At 40.8% G+C, this 21,026-nt stretch overlaps 1 protein-coding gene across 9 annotated transcripts in view; it reads right to left on the minus strand.

Annotated features, from left to right (window-relative positions):
• The window catches only part of ANKRD26 (ankyrin repeat domain 26), a 94,064-nt gene extending 73,979 nt beyond the window's left edge, over positions 1–20,085 (minus strand). For 8 of the 9 annotated variants that reach the window (XM_045289827.1, XM_045289832.1, XM_045289828.1 and 5 more), the window contains exons 1-6: positions 19,745–20,085; positions 12,614–12,728; positions 11,611–11,781; positions 7,799–7,905; positions 3,850–3,920; positions 945–995 (exon numbers count right to left, since the gene is read on the minus strand). In XM_045289827.1, the coding sequence (XP_045145762.1) occupies positions 945–995; positions 3,850–3,920; positions 7,799–7,905; positions 11,611–11,781; positions 12,614–12,728; positions 19,745–20,016 (787 nt within the window). In that variant the 5' untranslated portion in view covers positions 20,017–20,085. The remainder of the gene's footprint in view (positions 1–944; positions 996–3,849; positions 3,921–7,798; positions 7,906–11,610; positions 11,782–12,613; positions 12,729–19,744) is intronic. The other variant, XM_045289830.1, reaches the window with a different exon arrangement.
• Between the last annotated feature and the right edge of the window lie 941 nt (positions 20,086–21,026).

The following is a 21,026-nucleotide window of genomic DNA, read 5'->3' on the forward strand; positions in this document are numbered from 1 at the left end:
TACGTCTCAATTATAATTGCTGTGCAGAAAGGAGTTTGCACAGCAGGTCTGAGATTGAAATTCTTGGAAAGACCTATCACCAGGTCGGTCATTGGCTGGTAGTTGAAGAGGGCTCCATCATTCCCAAAATGATAACAGCAGTTCACTGTGCCCAAGTTATAGTGCACACCTGCTTTCCTTGTGGGAGTCTGGAAATGCGCATGCAAACCAAAGGGTGTCCACATGCCCAGTCCCCAATAAAAACCTTTGGCACTAGAGTCTCTAACTGAACCCTGCTACTGACAAGACAACATTTTACCTGGGCTTTCATCCATCATTTGATGCTGGCAAAACAAACTCCACGAGGAGAGGAATCTCAGGAGCTTGTGCCTGGGTTTCCTCTGGACTTCACCCACATGCCTTTCCCTGGATTTCTTTTGCTTTGTATTCTTTTCTTGTGGTAAATCACATCCACAAACACAACTATATTCTGTGCCCTGTGTGTCCTACAAGTGAATCACTGAACCCGGTGGATAATTTGAGAACCTCTGACACAATTACATTCAATGGAATTTTCATTATTTGGTTTGATGTGTTATATGTGAATACAATCAGAATGTATTATCACAAATTACATGCAACTGTGTGTGACCTCCTCCCTGGGGGACAGACAACCGAAAAGTGGATGAAGGGAGATGTCGGACAGGGCAAGATATGACAAAATACCCATTTATAAACTATCAAGGGCTCATGCGGGAGGGGGAAGCGGGGAGGGAGGGGAAAAATGAGGACCTAATGTCGGGGGTTTAAATGGAGAGAAAATGTTTTGAGAAACGATGTACAAATGCGCTTTACACAATTGATGTGTGTATGGATTGGGATAACAGTTGTATGAGCCCCTAATAAAATGTTAAAAAAGAAAAAAGAAAATGATGACTTAAATATAAAAATTAAAAAAAAAGTACCTTTTGTGTTGTGTGTCTTCGGTAAGAATAGATTTGGGGATGGCTTTGGTCCTGAAGTCATTACGGAATAAATAATACAATAATGTTAAAAATAATGTAAACCAAGCAACAACCTGATTTTTTTTATCGTTTTATTAGGGGCTCATACAACTCTTATCACAATCCATACATGCACCAATTGTGTAAAGCACATTTGTACATTCATTGCCCTCATCATTCTCAAAACATCCGCACTCCACCCAAGCCCCTGGCATTAGCTCCTCGTTTTTCCCCTCCCTCCCCGCTTCCCCTTTCCTCATGAACCCTTGATAATTTACAAATTATTATTTTGTCATATCTTGCCCTGTCCGATGTCTCCCTTCACCCACTTTTCTGTTATCCATCCCCCAGGGAGGAGGTTATATGTAGATCCTTGTCATTGGTTCCCCCTTTCCAACCCACCCTCCCAGTATCGCCACTCATACCACTGGTCCTGAAGGGATCATCCACCCTGGATTCCCTGGGTTTCCAGTTCCTGTCTGTACCACTGTACCTCCTCTGGTCTAGCCAGATTTGTAAGGTAGAACTGGGATCATGATAGTGAGAGGGGAGGAAGCATTTAGGAACTAGAGGAAAGTTGTATGTTTCATCGGCAACAATCCGATTTTTTAAATTATTATTTTTTAAATTTTCCACGCATCTTTATTCATTCCTCAAAGCAAATAAGCACCATCTCCCCTCCCACCTTTTAAAATTATTTTATTGGGGGCTAACAACCCTATTTTAACTAACATGGAAGACACTGAATCTTGTTAATTGAGAATATAGTCTACAGTATGAATGCTCTTATAAGGAAAATGAAATAATCACACAATTTTATCCAACTTAACAGAGCTTAATTCCTTTTTATAACAGTTTTGTGATAATCAGGTAGCTGAAAAGACATATAATTGTAGAAAGATATGTTCATCGTACAATATAATAATGTACTTCTGATTACAGAGTTCCTTTTCTAAGTATTTTCTTTATTTTTCCTAAAACTAAAGTCAAAGGTTTACCTATCAAAGGCAGCGGGTGACAGACCAAGTCAAAATATGGATGAAAACACACACCATTGCTATTTTCTAAATGAGCAGACTTTAAGTAAAACAAATTGTTTTGTAAACAAATTGTTTAAGTAAAACAAATGTGCAGAAAAAGTGAACAGTATTTTGCAGTGACTAATACTTTACCGATTTCATATGAATGGGTGAAAACTTCCTAATGGACTGATCATTGTCCACCTTTTGGTGGTGGAGGAGTTATGGATTTCATAACTGCAAATATTTCGTCTTCCTGGCTCTTGACTTGGTTTCCCTCGGTCTATCTTTTACATGAGGGGTAAAAAACTAAAATCCATATACCAACTCCAGTCTGCTTTCAGTTTCATAAATAATTTTTATTTTATTTGAACACAACCATGCCTATGTATCTTCTATGTTTTCACACGACAACTGGAGAGCTGAGTAGATGTGGCAGAGACCAGAAATTCATGCAAACTCTAAAATTTATTATCTGGTCCATTACAGGAAAACTTTGCTGATTCCTGCTTAATCCCACAAACGGAGGGCTCGAATCTTATCTTGTTACTGACACCTCAAAACACTTCACTGAATCCCTGCGGGAAACAGTGCAGGCTCCCTGTCCAATGGCCATCCCTTAATCTTTCTTACTGCAGAACTGCAAGTCTTTTTAGATATGTTTCACTCCCAAAGAAAGCAGTATCTACCTACTTCTAAAAAGAGAAACTGGTATTCTACGACAATCACAGTAAGTATATTTCCTTGGCCAGTGACTGGTTTAGGAATGAGCATGTGATGCGCCCCCATCAGTAAAATGTTAGTGGATGTCTGATGCAAGTTTCTGAGTTTACTCCCTGTTTAAAGGAAAGATGGAGAAATGGATCCCCCCCACCCCCATGCCTTTGGATACTGTCATGTGAGAATGTGCAGCTTGGAGCTGATTAAAAGGAGGCACAACCAAATTACAACAGCAACACAAGTCAAAGAGGGAAAACATCTGGATCTGAATCACAACCCCAAGCCACTCAAACTCCAGTTCCCCTACGGCTTTAGTCGCGGCTAGTTGGGCCATCTGTTCTTTGTAGGCAAGGCGTTCTGATAAGCTTCCAACGGCCTACAGGATGGAACAGTCTTCCATGGGCGTGCCTTGGCTATGGATTCTCTGTGTTCCCAAGCACTCCCACATCACTTTTTGTACTAGCTAAAGGGATGTGCTCATGCACCTGAATCAGGCATGTCATGAAAAGTGCACTCATGCATCGTAGCCTTTGTACTTGTTCCTTTCCACCAAACACGCGTCCTTCATAGATGTTCCTTTGTGCCAGCACTGTCCTCTTGCCTCTTTATCTCACAAACTTGAATTCAGACAGCTAGCTAACCTTAAATTCTACCCACCTTTTAAAAGTTCCTGTTGCTAAATGTGTGTCTGCCACGTAGTGAAGACTAAATATAATCCATAGATCATTATAGTCATAGACCCCTGGATGGTATCTGGCTCTCGGTGAGCAATGAGTAAAGTAGAATAAAAAATAAAAATAACATTAATAGCAACTAGTAACTGAAGGGCAGGACTCTAATATTTGTATTCTACAGCATTAGGCTAATAGTTAATATCTGAAATACACTTCATAGTTATTTGTGAAGTGAACACGAAGCTATCACATGGGGTCTCAGAGGTCATAATTAAATAAATATATTCCTTTTGAAACAACAGTTTCAGAATATAAGGTGCCTACAATTGAATTTTTAAATAGTCCTATATTCTAGACTATTAAATGTGAAAATGAGTACTGCAATTTCCACACTAATTTTTTAAAGGCTTTTATGACAAGCACCAAGAGTACCATCATTCTCAGAAGTTTTACCTTGTTTTCCATTTTGATCAGGATATTTATGCTTCAATTCTTCTTTGTACTTATCCATTTTTTCACGATAGCTATGTATTAAAAAATGAGAGTATTACTATTTTAATTTTGATATGAAGATATTTACCAAGTCTATTAAAAATTCTTAGAGTATTTAATGTTTTAGCATTAACTCAAAACTCTAGCCCACATACTTCGAAGTTGTACCACATTTTTCACATAAAGCACCCACACAAGCACACATATAACATGCAGAGCACACACAGAGAACTAATGCGGAAGGGGGTTGTGTTGTTTGGAAAAGCTGTGTAATATTTGCATAAAAACATGGTAAGCTCTATAAACTTTTTATTAGGCTTTACTTTAAAAAAAACAAAAAAATATATGACCCTGGATTGATGACAGTACAGTTCAGCGAATTAACTGGCCTTGCCTGACATAATGGGAAATATCCCGGGAGCAGAAGCAGTGCAAGTCCTGCAACAAGCAGCAGTAGACAAATACATTCTCTGTTTGCTCTAGATACGTCACTATTCTTAGGTCCAACATGCTAGGCTATGAGACACAGAGATCTTATCTCCTCTTACATAATGTTGGTAGGAAGACCCAGTGAGATATGATAAAAACAAAAATGTTCATAGAAATGGTGAACAGAGAACCCTAACCCTACCCCTAATATAAACCCTAACCGTAACCTTAACCCTACCTCTAACACATATCCTAACCCTAAGTCTAACACTAACCCTAAACCTAACCCTAACACTAAGTCTACCACTAAAAAAAAAAGAAATGGTGAACGGAGAATAATTTATTTTTGAACTTCAGTGCTGAAAATCTTTTAGGTTCCAGTGAAACTCATTGTGTTTATGTGTGTTTTTCCACAGGCTCTATTTTGAAATGTTGTATTTTTTTTTTTAGAAAACATTATTAAGTATAATGTTGGTTATTATTGGTTCTATTCTTTGGTTTTTAATTTCAGGATAGCTCAACAACTATGTGATTTGTAACTAAATTTATTTAGTGTATGAACATATTAACTCAGTAATTAGGTAATATGATTCCCCACTACTATTATTGCAAGGGCAGAAAATTAATAGAGGATAAGACCTACCGTGAACAACTATTTTCTGCATTACACATAATAACTTCTAAACTACCAGATAATTAAAATGATGCTTAATCGCCAAGTTCATGTTCGGTTGACTTGGAAGATGGAATCCTATCTTTATATTGAACACCAATAAATCATGACTGTAACATAGCTCTTGTAAACCCAACGAAGACAACTAGATGCACAGAATTTGATGGAATGGCCTGCCTCCTGAGTCAAAATTTTAAATTATGCTTCTCTGAAAACTAGAGGTAGAGACCACTTGAGGGGCCAGGCTGAATTATGAAACTGAAGGCAAGTTGGCCCCCTAATCTGGGAGCAAGACAAGGAACTCCAAAGGGTAAAATGGGGCTTGGTCTACAGATCTGGTAACAATGAGGAAAGGAAACTCCGAAATTCTCCTGCAACAGTGCTCGCCCCGCTTTGCAGCTTAGAATGCTTCCTACTGACAACTGCTAGCAAGAAGGTAAACACGGGCCTCCAGGGTCGGTTGCTACGAAGGTCTGGGCGAGGACGTGGGCTCTGCACCATCCGGTGCCGAGCACAGGGAAAGGGGAGTTGGCTCCTGGGGGTGGCAAAAGCTCACAGGGCCAATTGCCAGACCAGGATGCTGGTGCGCTGGGAATACTGACTGAATAGATAAACGTATGTGAACTACGAATAAATAAATAAAGAGCGGCAACTTTGACATCTAATACTACAAGAGACCTAGATCAGGAAGGGCATCCTTGAGAGCAAAGGCCAATCATGGCCAGACAGCAGGGCCGGGTTCATTAGCAATGCTACAATAAGAATAGAAACAAGAGAATGATTAAAATGTCCTCCCCTCACCACCCCCGTGTGATGTGTGATAACCCCTGGGGGGGTCTTGAAAATTGTAATGGGGAGGGTATGAGTTAGAATTTACTGTGAACCCAGACATTTTAGGAATCAAGTGATTCATTAGGAAAATTAAAATTAAAAGTGACCCTATTCTATCACAGGCACAGGGGTTACACTTGGAATGTTAAGATAGGTCAGTCAACAGTCCGAGAAATCTTAACGACTTCTGTTCCATAAGGACCTGGCATCAACGGATCCTCCGAAATGCCTGGTCTTACAGAGAAGTCCTCTTTGCTTGGTTTCTGACTGCCAATTTGGATCACTCATTGTCATTCCACGACTCTGACCAAACTAAGAAGCTACATCAGTTTTGTATAAGAAGTAACAGTGTACTTGTAAATCTCAGTTCTTGATAATACCTAATTACTTACAAATAACTATTTATATTGTAAACAAAAATACGAAACCACTAACAGCAGCATATTTGTTTACGGTGCATGCAAACATATCTTGAACAAAGACATCAGCACCTTTATGAAGTAGAAGCCTTACCAAGTTTGACAAGTCATAATTTACAGCAAGCATGAACGCTGTTCTAAAGTAACAGACAAATAACTTCATCCTTAAGAACCGTAGTTATGAACACGACTGTTTGATAGACTTTACCAAGCTAACATCTTGCCTGTCTATGTAGACTTGATTATTTATAGGTACCAAGAAACATAAGCATCTTGGATGTCTTGGGTGATCTTTGTGATTTACCTGTAAGACTACAAAGAAGGGACAAAAAGAAACCCTCTTGTCCCCTGGTGTATTATACACATGGCAGAAGGTTAAAGTCATTTGGTGGACAAGAAAGAATGTTGAGGTCACTTGTCTGAAGTAGGAAAGTATTTTAATGAAAAATGTTCTATTTCATCCATATACTGTAATTCAAAGTAAGCTAGAGATAAGATAAATGAAAGCATAAAACAATAATATTAATAATAATGACAATAATTATACTCATTATATCAAAAAATCAAACACACAACCATTGAGTTGATTCGAACTCATAGCAATACCTTTCTAGGGTTTTTGTGATTATAAATCTTTATGCACATAGACAGCCTCATCTAACCTTGTAGCCACGACCCCAATATTTGCCTATAGTACCACCAAGTCTCCTAGTAGTCTAAGTAGCTGCAGTTGATGACACTGAGCTAAATGGCTCTTACACTCAATCACTTTTCTCTCTTTTCCCAATAATTTTATTGGCATGATTCATATATCATACAATCCAATAGTTCAATCGTAGCAAGAAGAGTTGTACAATCAACACCATCGTCCATTTTAGAATGTTTTCTTCATTCTTGTACTCACTGTTAATAAGTCATCCTTTCTCCCCCAACTCCCCTTCCATACTCCGCACAAGGAACCACCAACCAGGTACTGCCTCTGTAGTTACCTCTCCTAGATTTCATCTGATCACTACTTTCAGAGTAAGATTTTTATCATGCCTTTGATAAAATGTCACACAACAATTTCTACACAAATTGTATACTAAATTAATTACATTTTATTTTTTTTACAATTGTCTATATTTTCTTTTATTGTGTTCTGGTTATTCATTTCCAGTATACAAATTTTAATATACAAAGCAGAGTTCCAAAATATAAAAATAACATAAAGGTTAGAAGTTTAATATTATAACATAAAATAAACTAAAAGTGAGTGTGCATTATAAAATTAATATAAAAAAAATAAAAAATAAAATTAATATGAAACCCTTTTAGTTTATTTAAGGTCAGAGGACCAAAAAAATGAATCAATATTAAAAAAATGCAAGTCTCACTATATTCTGTACTTCATGTTGTATAGTCAGAATTATGTTTCTACCTGAATGGTGTTTTATGTTGATATTTTCTCTATATATAAATAATTACAAATTAATCATCATCTTATCATTTACTCGTTCTGAGTTGATGATTGTTAACCTCTAGGACACTATGATTAAAGGAGAAAGAACTACTGAACCTTTTTGCCTTATCCACTGCACGTATATCGGCTTTATTCTCCATTAGAAAGGCCACCATTTCCTCCTTGTTTTCATTTATGGCAAGTGACAGTGGTGTGAGGTCATCCTGTAAAGTAGCAAAAACAACTTATAATTTACAAAATTATATATTTCTCATCTGAATTGAAAACCTTAAAGAAGGTGCTACAAGGGTGTCAAAATTAGTATTACCAAGGCTCCAATTCAGACGCGCACAAGTACTTCCTAAGCATGTGTAAAGGCGCCTCTGCAACCAGCGAGGCTGCAGACAGGTGCTCTCCACCTTTTGTCTTCGCTCTTTGGGAAAACAGCTGGAGAGGTTTTCCCACTAAACTCTTTACCTTTTCTACCTCAAAGGGTTCGTTCCGTGTATCCAGGATGGTTAACGTTTCCTGGGTACACTGTAAGTTTTGTGGTGTCATAGTTTGTGTCTGGCTGGGACCGCAGCCTGGCCTGTGATTGGCATACAAATTGCAAGGCCAGGTCAGTGAGCTATACAAATGAAATGGCCATAGCCTACTATGCAAATGAAGTTTCTGTTGCCGACTGCAAGGCTTCATTTGATGCCCTGCCCCACCCCACAGGAGCAGCCATGTCTAAACCGTGACAAGCGGTGGTGGTAAATGTGCAGCCAACCCTACAAAGGTTTTTTGAGACAGAATAAGAAAGAGAAGCAAAAAAAGCAGAAGATGTAGAAGGAAAGAAGTGGTAAGGAATTTCCTACAAGAGTTTAACAAAGGCTGGAACACTGAAGGTGGCAACGGGCACCAGTGAGGCCTGGCAGCAGAACCAGAGGCAGGGTTGGTGGTCCCAGAAGAGTCTGTTTTGAAGGGGCAGAAGGACCTTGTCCTCTGGGGCCGACAGAACCTGTCCTGCCTGAGAGGAAGGCCTGCAAGGCCAAGAAGAGCAGTGTCATCCTGCCTGAAAGAGGCAGATTTTGCCAGCATGCTTCCTGATCCTAATCCCAAGTTGTAGCTATTGATACTGGTCTCGAGTTGTATGTAGCCTGTTATTTCCTTAGTCATAAGGCACTTAGCCATGAGCATGACCTCTGGGTTCCATGCGGCCATTGCAATAGATGACGCAAATCCAGAAGAGTCAACTGGTGTCAGAATTGGTACAAATGTGGAAGACTGGCCTGACCAGCATCTCACGAGAGTCTGCCTTGGGCTGATCTTGATCATGATCCGCCTTGACATTAGATGTATTCCGACACTAGTACTGATACAGGTGGAACAGTGAGCTTGCTGTCCATCCGTGCTGGAAACATGACAGGGTTTGAAAGTTGCTCTGTTTAACTCTTCATTTGCAGGAAAATCGAAATTTAACAACCACCCCCTAAACCCCTGCTAGCAGCAAAATTCCCTTTAAACTTAAGAAAGTTCTAATTCAGCAAGTTTGAAAGCAAAAAAAATAATAATAATAATAATATGGGCAAAGAAAACCTTTTAAGATAAGGAATGGAGGCTAAGACCTTGAGGGAGTGACAGGATGCCTCCCCTTTCTGTGACCCAGGCATCCTGAGTCCCCTGCTGTCGCCCCCTGCTGTCGCCCCCTGTATACTGAAACAAACCTGTGAAACATTCCCTCAACTTGTCAAATAGGTATAGCTTGCATGTCACTGAATTTCTGAAGCAATCTTGGGAGGTTTTAACCCTACTGCTTCCTTCTGTCTAGTGCTTACAGAAATAAACTTAGAATTTCTCGACTCCATCTGTTCTCTGTATTTGGCTAAAAGAGTGATAGGCATCCCAGACCTTATCAGCCAGCACCCTTTCACTTCCATCTGGACTGTGTAACAGTCACTGCCATTGGGTCGGTTCCGATCCATAGCAACCCTACAGGACAGGGTAGAACTGCCCTGTGCGTTTCCGAGACTGTAGTGTATGGGAGTAGAAAGCCTCTGATGCTTTTGAACTTCTGACCTTGTGTCCTCCCAAGGGGGAATGACTGAACACCAGGGCTCCTCCTAAGGACCCACACGACCTGAAATTCCTTGGTCTTATGCTGATGGGCTCCCTTATTCAGATGATTGGTTTTTGTCTTTGTCCTCTCAAAGACTTATTAAATTTATCTCTGGAAAATACATTTGATATATAACCAATGGGGAAAGCAATATGGCGCCATCTCTAACAATGAGATTAGAATACTTAATTTTGCTGGACAGAAGTCAAATAGGACGAGAAAGCTCAACTTGGAACTCGGTTTCATTCATGAGCTCCTTCTAATCAAGATATTCCAGGTTTAAGAATAGAGTCTAGGCGCTCATCTAAGTGGCAGTTTCTGCTAGAACAAGTGATGGTAAGCTGGTTTCTGTTCTTCCCGCTTGCTACTCAATCATCACTGTTCACTGCCAGTCCAGGTACCTCCGGGTCCTCCCCAAAGTGATCTCTAAGCAAGTTTACAACTCACTCGTTCTTGCCCAACCTAAGGATTACTATCCCTGAAGATTACCTTGCCTAAACCTGTAAAATAGGGAAAAAAGAAAACAAACACACAAAATACTTTTTTGGTATTTTCCCTCAATTATAAAATTTCAATAGTGGCTGTATAGTTCTGATTGTAATCTCCTTTTCATTTTTCTTCTTCTGCTTTAAGCTTTGGCTACTGAAAAGAATCACTTTTAGATGAATTTTGAATCTTTAACTAAAATGAGAACCCACAAGCTATAGTGATTATAAAACGTTTGTGTTTTACTTTTTAAATAAGCATCTTTCCAAAATAAAGTGTTGTCTTGTGTTGCTTTAAACTGATTAGAAACAAAAACAAAAACAACACTTGACTAGTAGTGACATGGATTGAACTGTGTTTTCAAAAACAATGGCTAACTTGTCTGGACTAGGATTCTCAGTGGCTTGGCAGTTTGCAGTGACATGATCACCCCATGATGTGACCAGCAAGTCAGCAGCTGTACGGAGAAGAGACCCTTATTCAGGTCACAGCCCTGGTTCAAGGCCAGGGGAGTTTCCTTGGGGTTTGGCCTGCACCACCTTTTATTTTACAAGATTGAAAATGAGAAAGAAGCGAGCAAAAGAGGGACTTTGTTACTGTCAACAAAGAAGAGTAGGGAGCAGACTTGGATCCTTTGGACCCAGGGTTCCTGCATTGAGAACCTCCCAGACAGCAAAGACGGATGGCACGTCACCTGGAACTCTGCAAGAAATGCTGTGCACACAGATGCCGAAAGGAAACATGGCTTTCTACTGAAACTGTAAGCCAAGAGAGAAGATGTCTTTCCATAGAGGTGGTGCCCTGAATTTGAACTTTTAGCTGGTCAGACAAGCACTGGGCGGCTAACCACAGATCCATGGGCAGTTCAAACCCACCAGCTGCTGCAAAGGAGAAAGAGGAGACTATAGCTCCCATCAAGATTTACAGCCTTGAGGTGAAACCCGTGGCCATGTATCAAAATGGACTCGATGGTAGTAGGTTAAGCAGTAAAGGACTAGGTTTCTGTTTGCTAAAGCCATCCACTTACAGCTTTTATGTTATGGCAGCAATAGCTAACTGAGACAGGGAGACTGAGATATTTGGAAAAAGTTTTACCTTGAACAACTAAATTCAGTGTTTCCCTCGAGTATTAGCCACAAATATATAAACGGCAGCTGTATCCTCAAATGTTTATTTTAGAAGTATCCCTTAAAGTGGTATATTCGGCAATTAAGTTTTTTTCAAAATATTTGCATTAAGAGAAGGTGCAAGTTTACAAATATGTACAATTGACCCTACTTATATCAGTCATTTAAAAAAAATCATTTCAAATATTTTATTAAAACAGTTCTTTTGTCAGTACCTTGTTTCTCGCTTCAACATCTGCACCATGAGAAAGCAGTTGTTCTGCTATTGATATGTCTCCAGAGGTAGCATAGTGGAGTGCAGTGTTGCCATCTAAATCCATCACATTCGGGTCAGCGCCATTTTCTAACAGAACAGCGACACATTCCTCTTCCTGGCACTGGACAGCCTGTCAGTGTGATAAGGAAAAGTGGAGTGCAAATTCCAATTAGAAGTAAATTTTCCATGCACTTACTAGACTAGCTCTTTTCCCCTTTGTTAAAGAGAAAACAATAGGTATTCTCAAGAATGTGGAAGAGCTGGAATCCTTATGCCTTGCTGGTGGCAACACAAAATGGTGCAGCCACAGTGGAAAACAATTTAATGGTTCCTCAAAAAGTTAAATACAAATATCCCCTATTAGGCATATGTCCAAAAGACTTGAATGCACGATTCAAATATGTATTTGTATACCAGTGTTCACTATGGCAGTACTGATAACAGCTGAAAAGTAGAAACGACCCAAGTGACCATCAACAGATGAATGGATAAACAAATTATGGTACAGTCATTCAATGAATACTACTCAAAGACAAAGCAAAATAAAATTCTAATACACACCACTGAATGAATGAACCTTACAAACATTTTACTATGTGAAATAAGCTAAACACTAAAAACAATAATGTATGATCCCACACTCAAATAAGAGTACTGGTTAATGGGTACAGAATTTCTGTTTGAGATGATCAAAAGTTTTGTTTAGAAAAAAAAGATGGCAAATAGTGCACAACTTTGTGAATATAATTCCACTGAAACACTCTTCAAAGTGCCCAATTTTATGTTTTAGTATACTGTATCTATTTTATATATTTTAGTACACTATATCTACCAAAATAAACTGTCTATACAAGACATTGCAAAGATTTTATGCTAGTTATATTTAAGTGACATAGATTAATTTTCATCCTAAGTATTCAAATCAAATTCGTTTCATACTGAAACTGCTGGCTACTACATACCTTCATCAGCGCTGTCCTGTTTTCACGGTCACAGAGGTTAAGGAAGCATTTTCTCTTTACTAAAACTTTTACGACTCCTACTTGGCCATTGGCACAGGCCAGATGTAGGGGAGTCCTATGAAAATAAGAGGACTTTTCAGAAAAGTATCCAGCACACTACTGCAGAATAAACAATTATTCAAGTGATGGTAAACATTAAACAGCATGTTATTCCTTTACCTTCAAATCAAAGACTTAATTTTCTTCTAAAGAAATTTAGATATTTGTGAGCTATAATCGCTTACTACATTAATGAAAGAGAAGCCTATTTACAAAAGGAAAGAAAAGGTATGTTAGGATTCAGTCCAAATTGGGTTTTAAATCCTATTTCATCCTGTCACTTATTCGCTACCTGTCAGCCCTTCTGTTCCTCAATTTCCACATCAATAAAATGAGGACTAAAATAATAACTAACCTACAGAACACCTCTGTGATGTGTACATAAGAATATCTGCAAAGAATTTAGAACAATTCCTAGTACAAGGGGCAGCTTAAAAATTGTGAACATAAATGTTAAGTATCAAGGTAGCAGATGGACATTGGGCCTCTACTCAAGTCTTCCCTCAATGCAAGAACACTTAGTTCTAATAACCTGACATTCTGTGATGCTCACCTTCCCAAAAAGATTGCTGAAGACAAAATGGGTGCATAAGCAAATGTGGTGAAGAAAGCTGATAAGGCCTGGCTATTAGATGATATAATGTCTTTGGCTCTTAAAGGCTTGAAGTTAAACAAGCAGTCATCTAGCAGGGAAGCAAACAAGGCCGCACGGACAAAGCACACCAGCCTGTGTGACTACGAGGTGTTGACAGGATCAGGTATCAGTAGACCTAAAACAATCGCAACAATCATATTGATGGGAACAAGGGGGTAGGAGTGGAGACAAAAGCCCATCTGTAGACAATTGGACATTTCTCACAGAAGGGTCACAAAGAAGGGATGAGCCAGCCAAGGTACAGGATAGCACTGATGAAATACTCAACATTCCTCTGGTTCTTCAAAGCTTCCTCCCCCACTATCATGACCCCAATTCTACCTTACAAATCCTGCTAGACTGGAACATGTACACTGGTCCAGATAAGAGCTCTTGACACAGGGAATCCAGGACAGATAAACCCCTCAGGAACAATAATGGGAGTTGCAATACCATGAGGGGAAGGGGAAGGTGGGGGGAGAAGGGGAAGAAAGGAGGAACTGATTGCAATGATCAATTTATAACCTCCCCGCACCCCCCAAGAGGGGCAGACAACAGAAACATGGGTGAAGGGAGACAGCGGATGGTGTAAGATATGAAAATAATAGTAATTTATAATTTATCAAGGGGTCATGAGGATGAGAGGGTGGGGGAGGGAAAAAAGGGGAGCTGATATCAAGGGCTCAAATAGAAAATGTTTTCAAAATGATGATGGCAACATATGTACAATTGTGCTTGATACAACTGATGTATGGATTGTTATATGAGCTATAAGAGGCCCCAATAAAATGATTTATAAAAACAACAACAAAATTGTTAACAATATTTTCGATTACTACTCGGTACTAAACAAAGACAATATTTCAATTCAGTAAAATGGCACAATTGTTTCTACTTTGCATACACATAGGAAGAATTATGAGAGAGTACTGAATTTCAATGAGTCTAAGGTGCTCATTTTTGCGAATTTTAACAATTTGGACACTGGAATGCAACATATAACTGATGGTATCTTACAACTATAATCAAAAGAAGTCTTAAAACTGTCTTATTGAAACAAAGTAGGACATCTTACAGACTAGAATGCTTTACATTAAGTAAAAGATGGTATGTAAAATCTATTGCCATCCTACTTATAGGGATAGCATTTAAATTTCTTTTTCTTACTGAGTTAGTTAGTTTATTGTGCCAACCTGGTCGATAAACACGTGTGGGGTTAATTGAAGGGTGGAGGGATAAATGGCTCTGTGGGCCTCGCCTTTCTAGTTCTCTGGTCTCTTGCTTTGTGATGGTCGGACCAGGGTGCAGCTTCCTTAGCTAGTTCCCTGCTTCAGCTTGCAAGGCTCACTTCCTGAACGACATCCCTGAGGAGAAGCCGCATGGACCTACCCCGATGCAGCCCTGGGTGCTGGAGCAGCCATGTGGAGACCCCTGCCAGCGCTGAGATGCTTACAAACTCACTGAATCAGCTTTCCTCCTGCAGTCAGCATCATGGCGTGTGTTTGTTGAGATGGAGGAGGACTTTGTGGATTAGTGTTGGACATATGGACTAATGTTGGACCAGTGGGCTTGGGCAGCACTGGGTTGGGATGTTTTCTTGATGTGCACTTAACCTCTATATAAAACTCTCTCTTTTATACAGATGAGTTACTGTGGACGTGTTTCTCTAAAGTACCCAGACAAACACACTTACAAGCAGTATGAGCAAGAGAGCTGAAATGTCACAAACATACAAAAAAGAAAAATTTAAAGAAAAAGTCATTATAACTTTGATTTTGAAGATGCTTTAGCTTAGCCAAGAAAACTGGAATTCAATTTATAGGTATGGCTCATTTTATTCATCTACAGAGTATACATAAATCAGTTATTTGCTATTATTAATATTAGCATTGAACACTGTTACAAATGCTCAAAGGGCAGTAAAAGCTTATCTTTTATAATTTCCTACCTTCAGAAACATCTTTTCTGAAAAGTTTCATATAACACTCAGTCCTAATACTTCCATTTTAAGTTCTCAACATGTTCACACTGAGCAGACAAATGTGACATTTTTAAGGATGAGACAGATCGAAGATGAAGTAGATTATATTTCCTAATAGATTTCCAGGCTCTGTTTGATGATTTAATGGACGTACAAGTGATTGAAGGAACAAATCAATTCAGTCGGGAAGTTCAACCAAAGAAAACTGATAAAATATGAAGTAGGACTCTCACAAAAATGGAAAGGCCTCCAAAAAGCAATGGAACACACAAATGCTGATATCCTGGTCATTAGTGAACTGAGAAGGACTGGTACTGGCCATTACGAATCAGGCCATCATGCGATTTACAATGCCAGAGATGACAAGTCCATGAGGAACAGCATCCCGTTCATCACCAAAAAGGCTATGTCAAGATCTATCTTCTAAGCACACTGCTGTCTGACAGGATAATGTCTGCACACATCCCAGGAAGCCTAGTTAAGACAACTACTATTCTAATTCACGGACCACCCGCCAAGCCTCTGGGAAAAACCACCAACTCACTGGCACCGAGTCAATTCTGACTCCCGGCCACCCCATCGGACAGGGTAGAACTGCCTCTGTCAGAGTCCAGGACGAGCTCTTCAGGGAGCAGCAAGCCTCCCCTTTCTCCCTCGGAGGAGCTGTTGGTTTCAGACTTATGACCTTGTGGTTCGCAGCCCCAGTCGAACCACTGCATCAGAATTCTACACACTCCTTTAGGCTGAAGGTGATCAAACTTGCCACCTAGATGCACTGGTAATTATTAAGGATTTGAATGTGTGAACTGGAAACAAAGAGGTAAGAAGGTGGAAAATATGGCCTTAGTGATGGATTAAAATACAAGCATAATGTTAATACAGAGTAATAAAAAGATTCCTTTCTGAAAAAAGCTAGACACTGGCAAAAGTTACTGATCCTCAACAACAAAAAATGGTAGAAATTGAGGAGATATTATTTCCATCTGTGCAAGATTCATATTCCTAATTTCCAAAGAATTCAGTAAGTATAAATTTATACTAACATTTTAAAAGTATGTTCACTATAGAAATTAAAGAAAAATTTACTTATAATACCAACACTTATAATTAATAACTTCTATCCCATTTTGTACATATTCCTGGCTAATAGAAGATCATAGTGTATACATAAAATCACATCAAATCAACCAATTTTGTTCTCACTTAATGATACATCAAATCATACATTTGATGTCAACATACATGTGTATTTCTGTCACCTTGAATGGTCGCATAGTATTCCATCAATATAGATGCTCTACAAACTATTAAACAAGGTGTATTTGTCTAAGGAGCACTGATGGTGTGGTGGTTAAAGTGCTGCACTGCTAACTGAAAGGCCAGTGGTTTGAACTCAACAGCCGTTCCTTAGCAGTAAGAGATGGCAGTCTGTTACAGGCGACAGCCTTGGAAAACCTATAAGGCAGTTCTGTGCTGTCCTATCGTGTCACTGCGAGTCAGAAACCACCGGCTGGCGACAGGGTTATCTCCAGTTATTTCCTAAATATAAATGAATATAAATATAAATATTTCCTAAATATAAATGAAATTGATGATATAGGGTATATACATACAGTTTGAAAAACAAACAAAAACAGGCTTGATTTTCTGCATGTGAGATTTGGGTAAAAGTTTAAAGAGCAATTGGTTTTCCATTCCACAGTTCAGACACAGTGTGTTTCGTGACAATGGCTGCAATCCCCACAATGGAACAGCACTCTTCCCAATTTCTCCCTGGGTTTACTATTTCTATCTCCCCTGTGTCTCTCACTGTGTCAGGTCCCTTCCTGCGCTCTGAGCTTTATCCCTGGGCAAAGAGCTGCCCTTTGGGTGTGTATGACTGACTGTTCTAATGAGTGCGCATCTCCCTGGTCTTATTGCTCATCTTGTAGGCCTATCATCTGGCTGAAAGTTAAGGCACTGGGGCAAGCTCAGGTCCTGGCTTGAAGCATGTCAAAGGGCCCGTATTCTCAGAGGTCCCACCACTCGCTATCAGGCAAGTAAGTGTAAGCCTGGTCTTCATGGTCCTGAGTTGTGTTCTGTATTTTTCATAAAAACTTTAAGAATTGCCCTTCCAGATATCAAATATGCTATTATTACAAATTAATCATTTACCAATAATTGAATAAACAGGACATGAAAATGGCAAGGTAGAAAAGTCAGAACCACTTGAATATAGAGAAGGATTTCAAATTTGAAAAGGCCAGGAGAGTTACCCCAAGAAATTGTGTTGCATCACGACAAGGCACCGCGCATTTGAGGATGGCAAGGGCGGTCCTTACAAGAAGTTCCTTGGGAGAGCTCACCCCATCCACCCTACTGCCTTGATTCTGTCCCTTCAGATTTCATTGTGTTCCCAAAAGTCAAAAGATCATTGAAGAGAATACACTCTGCGTCCCCCAAGGATGCCAAAATTGCCACTTTGATGTGGTGTTCATTGAAGAGGGCAGAACTGTTTAAGGAAGGGTTACAGAGATAGAGACCCTGCCTTCAGACAGTCATAGATGGAGGACACCTCAGGAAATCATAGCTTGGCAAAAATCTATTTGCATAGTACACTTGTGGGTTAAGCCTCCACTGAATTCCCTCTGACCACTGACCAGGGATATGAATAGTTTTGCTCTTAGAGTGCTATGCTCTATCCACTGAGCAGCCCTAGGAGGAGTAAGCTCCCTTAGAGAATTATCTGGGTGTGTCCTTGATGGAGATCCCTGTAAAGGGGATTGTTTAGACATAATCCACGCCCCGACTGCCTCAGAGAAGCCCCGGCTCCTCTGGCTACCATAATTTACATGGCCCAATCACAGTCTCCGTCCCGCTTCAGAAGTCCCACTTGTAACAGTGATGTGTCTGATCTGTCACCAGCCATGTTTCTGTGACAGTTTTCTTTGATGGTCTCTCTTATTCAGAGGACATGTCTCTGTAGTTGTCTTGTCCTGGTCCTGTTTAAGACTTGGTAAATGCTCTCTTTCAAAAGAAAGAAAGGAACAATAGCTTCACATTTTGATATTTTTGTTTAATACGGTTTTCTATGATATTGAAGCAATCATTTTTTATTTACTCTCATATACTAAATCTACAGGATCCCTGGTCGTATACTGGTTACAGCCTTTGCTGTTAACCATAGGGTTAGCAGTTCAAAACCACCAGCCAGCTTCAAGGGAGAAAGACTGGGCTTTCTACTCCAGTAGAGAGTCACAATCCCAGAAACTCACAGGGGCAGTTCTGCCCTGTATCCTATAGTCACTATGAGTTAGCATCGACTTCATGGCAGTGAATGAATGAGTGATACTAGATCTGATTGTTAAATCACTTCAAATTTGTCAGTGAAGCGCTATTACAGGAATCAGAAATGGATGAGAAAGCAGCTAATTTTGTTTTGCTGCTCTTAAAGATGGACTAGGTGCTAGACACTGTTGTCCCAGGGGCTGAGAAGCCTATAAACCAAACCAAACCCACTGCCACTGAGTCGATACCAGCTCTTAGGGGCCCTACAGGACAAGGGAAACCCCCTGTGCGTTTCTGAGCCTGGAAGTTTTACTGGAGTGGATATCCCAATATTTCTCCCATGGAGCAACTGGTGTTTTGAACTGCTCACCTTCCGGATCGCAGCGCAACAAATAACCACACCTGAGGCGCCTCAGGAGGGAAAGCCAGGCACCCATGGGTGCCTGGTACATTCACCCTTGCCTGAACCTGGAGAGGTGCCCACTGCTTACAGAACTCACCCCCCTACTCATGGACCTCTCTCATACCAAACCAAGCAAAAATCTTAGTCATGTTAATTGACAAGTATTTATAGCATAATATGTGATCAGTATGGTACCAAATCACTTAGATGAAATGTTTCTTAGATTAGAACACTTGTTTCATAAAAATCACTCCACTGTTGAATGACAGTGGAAATATCGTCAACCACGTGGGAATCTTTTTAATTTTTCTCGCTTTTCCTTAATTATGATTTCATTCACAAAAAAGTTATTGATGCAGGCTCACAAATACTAATTACCACATTATTGTAGCTCAAATATCAGAAAATTTTACAACATCGTTGACCAAAGAAGACTAGCTTCAGGAAAAAACCACGGCTCTGATAGCAATGCATGCGGCTGTAATCACGATCCTGTGTTGTTTTAATTGTGCAACAACGCCAGATCGAAGGATTGCGCACCAGAAGGTGCAAAATGGTAAATTAGCTAAGGTTTCAGTCTTTCGGGTATACTGATACATGCTGCCTGGGCTTACAAAAACTGGTTTGTTGCGATAAACTGCGGGGATATTTTTATCAAAACAAACCCCTGCAGGCAATCCCGGCGCCCGCGCCGGACAGTGTCACCCGAGTGGTCCGCGTCCTCCGGCGGCCGGGGCCCTCCGGTACCTGCTGTGTCCGTCTCTCCGATCCAAGTCATTTCTCCCGAGCGAGAGAAGGCGCTGAACCTCCCGCACGTTTCCCGACCAGGCCGCTTTGTGGATCTCTCCGAGGTCCTGCTCCCGGACCTGGTACCGCGGGTCCGGAGTGCCAGGGTTAGTGTCACCAAGCGCCAAGCCCCGCTGGCCCCACGGCTGGCTGCCGGCAGAGTCCAAGGGCGCCGCACACTTTCTCCTCTTCAAGCGGAAAAACTTGCGCACTGCCGTGGTGACCGGATTCATAGGGACTTCACCTCACGGTCGGCTTCCGACGGCCAAGTAAACCCAGCAACATAGCTGACAGGGACCCAACCTACTCGCCATCCCAGCCCTGCACCCCGAGAAAGCGCAGGCAACCGTGGCGCGAACCAGAACTGCGCGTGCGCACTTCATCGCAGCGCTGTCTGCGCACGCGCTAAGACGTCCGACACGCCCCCCGCCGGCCCGGTTGCCCAATGCGCGTGCGCAAGAGTCAACCCGCCCCGCCCCCAAATCAAGATCCTTGGGATTTGAGTGTTCCTATCGACTTGCGACAGCAGCACTGGTGTCTGTGGAAAGGCAGCTTTGCACAGGAGGTAGGGAGGCGTGGAACGCTGGGATCCTGAGACCTTGCCTCTACATAGCTCCGCTAACAAACTCGGAACCTCCTTCCCCGATTTCGCATCCCTCTGGGCCCCAGCCGGTCGCCAGGGAAACAGTGTACCTTCCAACATCAGACGACTAAGATGACGTCATACATTGTGACTGCATGTTACCAAGTGCAAATTTATTAGGAAAACCCAACGCCGTATTTCCACCGCATGCCCCCTTCCTACCCCGCCCATTCGCCCAGCCTTATGTTAACATTTTGCTTTCTCCCCACTCCTGCTCCTTACTTTTATTTTCTCCAATTAAATCTACAACCAATCCAAGATTTACTCTGGAGCTTGATGTCACGTTTAAGCACTTAAAAGAAAAAAGTTCATTGTGCCTAACAATCGGCTCACTTAGATTGCTTTCTCATAGGCTAAATTCGGAATGTGTCGGTGTCGTGGTTTCCCTGCTGTTCGTGCGTTAATACTGTACTATTTCCCCGGAGAGGAGCTGGGGGGTAGGGGGGTGTAGCGCTTATGAACTGGGCTGCAGTTAGCAAACTCAGCAGTTTAAAACCACCAGATCCTTATTCTTTTCCATATCTTGACAACATTCCCACTAGTTGAGGTGAATTTTTAATCACGATGTCCAATTGAAGAGAATTCTTAGTGAGATTTTTA

The sequence above is a fragment of the Echinops telfairi genome, unplaced genomic scaffold (assembly GCF_000313985.2).
Source record: "Echinops telfairi isolate 266 unplaced genomic scaffold, ASM31398v2 ScPeMD7_31;HRSCAF=116, whole genome shotgun sequence".
Classification (NCBI taxonomy): domain Eukaryota; kingdom Metazoa; phylum Chordata; class Mammalia; order Afrosoricida; family Tenrecidae; genus Echinops; species Echinops telfairi.